This window comes from Apaloderma vittatum, unplaced genomic scaffold (genome assembly GCF_000703405.1).
Source record: "Apaloderma vittatum isolate BGI_N311 unplaced genomic scaffold, ASM70340v1 scaffold21525, whole genome shotgun sequence".
NCBI classification, from domain to species: domain Eukaryota; kingdom Metazoa; phylum Chordata; class Aves; order Trogoniformes; family Trogonidae; genus Apaloderma; species Apaloderma vittatum.
In genome coordinates this window covers 8,990-16,496 of record NW_009719091.1, presented here as the reverse complement: position 1 = coordinate 16,496, position 7,507 = coordinate 8,990, and the positions used below count along the sequence as shown (strand labels likewise).

The window sequence follows — 7,507 nt, the reverse complement described above, 5'->3', positions numbered from 1 at the left end:
GAGGAGGGGAAGACGGACCCTCGGTGGCAGCTCACGAGGAGGGGAAGATGGACCCTGGGTGGCAGCGCACGAAGAGCAACGACTGATCAGAAGGAAAGGTCAGAGAGGCAGCCGTTGCCCTGCAGAAGCAGAAGACTGCCAGGCTGTCAGAGGAAGGGCTGCCTGGCAGCACTAAGGCCCCTTCTTGCTGCTTCGTTGGTCCTTCTCAAGATTTCTCAGTAAAACCGTTAGAAGAAGCAACCAATAAATTAAGAAAGTTACTGTGAAAATGGTTTTCCTCCCTCTTTGGTTCTTCAGTGACAGTTGCAAGAAGCCTTAAACCCTGTCCCCAGCCAACCCAACCATAAGGAAACAAAAAGCCAGTCAATCTTAAAAAGCTTCCAATGTACTCTCTTTGTGCGTTGTTTAAGAGGAGTGCTTCAGATCTTCACTCTTACCTGTCCCATTGTGTTTTATCTCTTAGTTTTTAAATCTATCTGAAATGAGCCCTTTTCAGTTCTGCAGACTCAAGGTATTTCTTGTGGACTAATCTGGACTGCTTGTTCCGTCTGACATGCAACATTTTTATTTGCTTTGGGGAAGCTTCTTTCTTGAGTTATTCTTTTCAAATTGTGCTGCTGTAAATTGGAAGTGAAAGCAGGTTTTGTAGGAGGGTTTGAGCCTCATTTACAGAAGGAGGAAGAGGGAGAAGTGCTTTCCCACCCTGTTGTCTGATTTTCTTCAGTCTTCCCATGTAAAGCACTGAAGACGAAGGCAGGTGACAAGGACACAGTTCTCCCCTCTTCCCGATTCAGTGCAGAGAATTAATGTGTATCTCTTTCTGCTTGACAGACTTCACCACCCCCTCAGGCACTTTAATTAGTGCTATAAAGTGAAGCATCTTCACCCAGAGAAGTTGCTCTAGAGTACCTGTAACCCCATTGCCCGGTACTCCCCAAAGAACTCAATAACTTGAGTCGAAGTCTGGCATCTTCTAAACAAGTATTAAGCCCTTTCCTTCACCTCCATTCTAAATAACTGTTTATTATTTTTCTCATAAACATTGGACAGCTAGATTTCTAACCAGTAGACCTCTGAGACTCGTAAGAACCATGCTTTTGAAATACTTTTCCCTGAGAAGCCAGGATGTAAGCTGACAAAGCACCTGTCATTTTCCAACAGAATCCAAGTCTCAGCTATGGCAAACACATCTGAGACTGTTTGACACTATTGCCATAATTTTGTCAAAACTTACCTTAACTATTTCCTAAGCAGTTCCAAGTAGCTACGGAACTGTGCTGTTTGACCAGTTGTGGCGCGAGCTTCTCCTCTATTTTGCCTGTGGTGGTTTTTAAGTCTTCAGAGATGTAGGCAGATCTGACCCATTGATGAAGCATTAAGAATTTTCTTTCTATATTTCTCTCTTTCTATAAGGAGCCGTAGGTCGGATGGGTGTATGCGTGTGAGTGCTTGTATGCACGTGCGTGAGTTCTCTGATTAAACAGCCTTTCCTTGGCACAATCACAAATTTTTCAAGATTGAAAAGAAACAGTTTGAAGTTTTGCTGTGATGCAATTTAGACTCATTAATGATTCCCTTTTTTTCCCTTGAGCTCAGCTCTCCTAGCATTCTAGTTGTAAAGCTAATAGTTGGTAACCTGCTGTAGCCCAGTCCAGGTATTCTTGTAGCTCCAATTTACTTGCCTTCCTTAGACAATACTACATTTGGTAAATGGGAATAAAATTAGCAAAGTTGATGGGTTTATACACGGAATACATACACAGGAGGAAAATCAGGAGCTGTAAGTGGTGTTGAGTTTTAAGACACTTTTTGTTTCTTCCTCCCTTTTCCTCCAGCTATCTCATTTCAGATGTTTTGGGATGAATAATAGCCTTCTTTTCCAGATATACATCAGGAGAAGTGAGGTTGTGGGACACTCGCACCTGGGACTACACAGCCCCCATCCTGGAACCAGTGCACGGTGCTGGTGATGCTGGACCTCAGCCACATGTCTCCTTTGTGAGGATAAACAGCTCTCTGGCTGTAGCAGCTTATGAGGACGGTAAGTAACCACAACTCTGCTCCCTATTAAAAAAAAAAAGCAAAAAAAAAAAAGCTTTACAAAAATGAAGCAGCTGTGCTCAGCTTTTTGTGTGTCTGTAATCTTGTATATACCCCCACGCGCACACACTTGCTTTTATGTGAGAAAGTTGGCCAATAACCCTAAATGCATTAGGAGGCATTGGAACACAGCACCCATTAAAACTGATGTTTAATTCCTACTGGAACTGCTACACAGAGCTTGAGTGCCACGCTGTAGTCCAGCCAAACTATCTTAAGCAAATAACTTGTTTTGCTATAAAAATATTAAATATTCTTCCACCAGCCTTCTCCTCTGGCCAAAACTCCCTTGGGGTGCTGCGAAGCTTTGTTATGGGAATACTGGTAAACTTGCATGTCTGATTAACCCACGTCCTCTCTTGCTCTTGGCAGAGTGCGTGGATGCGCGGTTTCTTAACTGAACTATTGCTTTGCAATGGTGGGTTATTACGTACTGCAATATAAAGAAACAAAACTCGTGACCTAATGAAACCTGATAAAATCCTGGTTATGCATTGTTTTAAATGTACTTAGATCTTTATAGAATGGGCAGAGAGCCAGAGACCAACTAGACGTGTACTGGACACGGGAACAGCAGTTTTAAAAGTCAGATTTGGACAGTCTTAGCCAACTGGGATCCTAGGCTGAGTTGCTCAGATTCCTATCATCTTTCTTTAAAATATATATGATATATATGATATATTGATATATATATTATATATTGATAATATATGTGATATATTGATATTTTATTTAAAATATATATGATATATATGATCATAAAATATATGATTTTACACATAAAAACCTCTTCTTGGCTGTCAATAAAGGGTATTTTTTAAAATTACAGAACCTTGTGCACATGCTGTCTTTGATCCTGGCATTTCTACCTGTGAAAACAAAACCAAAGATGGGTAATCCAAATAAAATCTCTAATCCATGCATTTTATTTTAGAAGTAAATTAAATGCTTCATGTGTGAAAATGACTGGTTTTAAGATAATCCACATTCTTAGTTGTTTTTCTACTGCAGATTGTGCTAGAATGGTTTTCTGTGGCTAAAAATTGTTGATAGACAGCATTTTCTGAAAACAGCAAGTCTGGCATTAGAGAATACTCATTAATTGTTTACTGGAGTCCTAAGAAATTGGAAGACAGCGGTAGTTTTAAGTGTCGTTTTTTTGTCCAGCGTGCCAAACGTCTAGCAGAGGATCTTTTGTTTGTTTTCTAATCTCCCACTGACTAATCTGATAATTTACCTACTGGTTGGTTGGTTTTTGTCATATTCCTTGTCATCAATCCTGTGTGTGCTGTGACTAGTTTGCATGAAGCTCGGCGCCTTTTATTCTTTTGGGTAGAAATTTCCATGGGCTCTCTGATAGGGCAGTTACTCTGATTTGAGAAGCCTGGTCGGAATAGATTAGTTTCTATGTGAATAGGGAATTATAGCGACTGATTTTAGAAATGTTTACTAACTGGAATCTGAAAGCTTACGTTGACGGTTTGGTGGAGAGAATTATTGTAAACGCGGGGAGGGAGAGGACGACTTTGAAGATAATGCGTTTGATTGTCCTTTGTTGTACTTTTCCAGCTCCCTTTTCTCTTTGTTTGTAAGTTTGAGTAACACAGAGAAACCATCTGCTAGTGTTGGAGGTGGTGCTGTCAGGCAAAGAGTCTAGGCTTCTCTGTCGAATCCCTGGCTAGCAGACTCGTTCCGATAACATCAGTTTCTCCCAGTTCAGCAGAGCTCACGCAGCGATGTCCTTGGCATCCGATCACAGGGAAGAGCTAACAGGCAGATTCTGCTTGCGTCCTGCCTGCCTTACAGCGCTCTTCTGCTGCTTTGCTGGTAGCGAACGCTTCCCCAGGCGTGCGAATTATAGCACGGAGAAAGATTTGTCTTACCGGGACGCCTGCATCCAAAGCAAATTGTAACTCCGTGATGGCACTAAGGAAAAATTGAATTGTGGCTCCTGGTGAATGTTTCTGATGGCGTCAGCCTCTGAGAAACAAGCTGCAAGGAGAGGTAAATGAGAGAGAAATGCGTGGGGAGAAAATGAAGTTCCTTCCGCCCGTGCCAGAGCTCAGTGGGGGCGCTGTATGTACACCTGGGGCAACGGGACTTGGCAACTTGATCCACAGTTGTGATTTTTGAATTCCAACCCACTGGCCTCATATTTCTTCTGCCTTGTTTCCTATTGTCAGCACTGGCAGTCCTCCAGTTTGATTTTACCACTAATTGTGTTGCACGTTACCGAACTGAAATGAATCAAATCAAAATGCTTTTCCTGGAGCATTAGATAAAGCAGGCGAGGGTTCTGGGTAATGAGCAGATGCTGCTAATGCAGGGACAGTAGAGGTCTTGCCAGGACTCCATCTGCTCCATGCTTGCCTGATTTTGGCTGCGAGCCACAGCTTTTGGGAAACAGCAGTCTACTTTAGCCATCACTCTACCCCCCTGCCCTCTGGACCCTCAGACTTTGACTTGAAAAGAATGTGTTGCAGTAAGAGAACATACTCTTTTTTATATATATTTTTTTTAAAATTTAAATGCCATGGTTCAGACTCATTTAAGCATGGCAGGGAGATGCTGCGCTGCCGCCCTTCATGGTAATGCTCCGAGACCCGTTGGGAGGAGTTAGTGGTACTTATGAGTTGCAGAGTAGCACTGTTGAGCTAAGGAAGGTGGTTTCTGCAGGGATCAGAAGTGCTCGTGCTTGTTGGCAGGCTTCAGGGAGGGAATTTTGGCAGCGCCGCTATCTGGGACTGGAAATCTGCTGTCTTGTCCATTCTGATGCCCTTAAAGCTGCTTGTGGGTATTGTCCCTTCTGTACCCTCTTTGCAAAGATGGAGACGGTGTTGGGAGCTTTCCCCTGTGTGCCAGGACATGTTGTAAGAGAGCAAGAGCGGGGAAACAGGAAAAAGCTTGTGAAGAAAATTGCACGTCTGTTTTACTCCCGTCAGGTACGTACAGGTGGCTGTGGATGAGAACCTGTGGTTTGGGGATGATTTCACATCACAGACAGGGCAGCTGCCTCTTGAGTCCCCAAACTGGGAAGGAAACACAGACTTTCTCATCTGTGCCTTTTCGGAGGGACCGTGCGGGGATGGTGTCATTTGGAAATCTCCGTAAGAAAAGTAAGAGACAAAATCTGACAACCTTTGGTGGAAACTGCTGTGGTAATGCTAATCTAGAGGCACGACTCTTAGGACTGAGGTCTGGTCTCTTGCTGTTTAGCATGGTAAGTGCCTTGCTGTACCTGCTGAAAGTTGAGAAACAGCATTGCAGTGAAAACAAAATGTAAAATTTCAACTAACAAACACCAAACATCTACTCAAGTTAAATTCACTGTGTGTTGGTGGTCCCTCTGACTAGAAATGGTTTTGGGAGAAAATCGAAATTCAGCATAAGAGGTTTTGAGACTTTAGGCTGGTGCTCATTTCCACCAGTGTAATTCATCTGCTGTTGGAGAAAAATGGTGCTATCTGAGAATTTTAAGAAATAAATTAATATTCCCAGCTTGGAGGAAAAAAAACATGCAAGAAGTGTTTTCAAAAGGTGGAAAAGAATGTTGTTTTGTTTAAATTGAGATAGAAGTGGTGAGACTGTAACTCACAAACAGGAAAAATGTCAGGTAGAAGGTGTGAATTAAGCAGCTCCTGGCCTTGCCATGCAATTGTGTTTAGAAGCTGAAGTGAACGAGTGTGAAAACTGTGAGCGTGTCCAGATTCCCTGCTCTAGCACGTGCAAAATTCTGTCTTTGCTTTTTTCTTTTTTTCTTTGCAAGTAATTCACACTTGGGTTGCTTTACATCTTCCCGAAAGCTGGCAGCGACTGCTAGCCCTGTTGTCTTCACGTGGAAGAGCTGATGTCATGGGTCATCAGGATGTGAGCGTAGGATCTTCCTCACCAAAACAAAACCCTCCCACCACTTAGCCCGGGGCTTTGCTGTGAGCAGGCAGCTCTCCTCCGCTGTGGCTAGCTCGTAGGAGAGGCTGTGACATGCTGTGTTCCGCCGGCGAGCACAGCCATGCTATTATCTGTGAATGTGGTTGAACGTTTTATGCCTCTGGGTTTATGCTGCCTTCTCCTCTGTTACAGGATTAGAGCATTTTATAGGAAGAGAGGCTTTTTTCCGGTTTCCAAAGTGTTGCGTTTTACACCAGAAAGGAACCAACGTGAAAACAGATGTCTGCTGGAGACAGGCACTGGTAATGGAGAACAGGCTCCAGCCGTTCACCGCTGGTGAAGCAGGAGATGTGTAAGACTGGCTGATGCTTCCTAAAATCAGAGCAGAGTCCAGCACTGCGCTCCATAGGGCACGGTAGTCTCATAGTCAAATGTTTTATCCAAATACCTCACAATCTGCAATAAACGGACCTTTCATCAGGCCACATTTCAACAATATATTTGGTTCGAAGTTACCAAGATGAGTTCTTTGCAAAATCTGGGCCGAAGCGGTAAGCAAGAGGGCTGGTACAGTGATTGTGATGTCAAGTGTTGGCAATTATACCCTCCTCATCAGCTTCTTGCACTTAACTCGTTTTCTTGAGCCAAGATGAAATATAAGCAAGCTGTAAAGTCTAAATCAGTTTGAGGAGTTATTGTTAGAGCAGTTTGAAAAAAAAAAATTACAATTGCAGTCCAGATTTTTGCATGCTGTGAGAATCTTCCTTATAATTGTGATTTAATGGCTTTCTAAAACTTTCAAGATTATAATATTAAAAAAGAAAGAAGATACTATATGGTTGCAACCTTAACTTCACCTTAGCAAGGATATTGCTTTGGAAATGAAGTCCTGGTCACTGCTGGAGGCAGGAAGATAGACTATGTAAAGCAGTGATCTCATCTGCCCTGGTAAATCTTCCGCCTAATTTTTTTTATGTTGCAATACTAATAACTTTAACTGTAATGGTGGCTTTTTTTTGCTCTTACACAAATGTGATTGACTGTTGCAAAGGCTTGCCTGCTAATAAATACATTTTGTTGTCCCTGCAGTAAAATACGGAATATTCTGAGCAGCACTTTTAGACCTGGTAGTAGCTTTACCTATTGATCAATTCAGTGGCGCGTTTGCTTTTTCTGGGCAAAACTTGGTAGTGTTTTCCTGCCGTCACCCATGACTGCATACACCTGTTTGGACAAACGTGTGTTTCCACAGAAGGTTCTTGCACGCAGAGCTTGGTGCTTCTGCCTGGTAGCAAGGAATGGGGTGATGGCCCTTGCTTCAGGAAGGATTTAGAGGTGCTGGAGTGGGTCCAGAGGAGAGCGACAAGGCTGGGGAAGGGCCTGGAGGGACAGTCCTGTGAGGAGAGGCTGAGGGAGCTGGGGGGGTTTAGCTGGAGAAGAGGAGACTCAGGGGGGACCTCATCACTCTCTGCAACTCCCTGCAGGGAGGGTGCAGTCAGGGGCGGGTCGGGCTCTTCTC

General features: G+C 43.4%; 1 protein-coding gene across 1 annotated transcript in view; it reads left to right on the top strand.

The window, feature by feature from the left end:
- Positions 1–1,883: 1,883 nt before the first annotated feature.
- Positions 1,884–7,507, top strand: part of LOC104274784 (F-box/WD repeat-containing protein 8-like) — a gene marked incomplete at both ends in the record, with an annotated part of 11,168 nt that continues 5,544 nt past the window's right edge. Inside the window, one exon of the mRNA XM_009870514.1 lies at positions 1,884–2,041. Coding sequence (XP_009868816.1) covers positions 1,884–2,041 — 158 coding nt within the window. The remainder of the gene's footprint in view (positions 2,042–7,507) is intronic.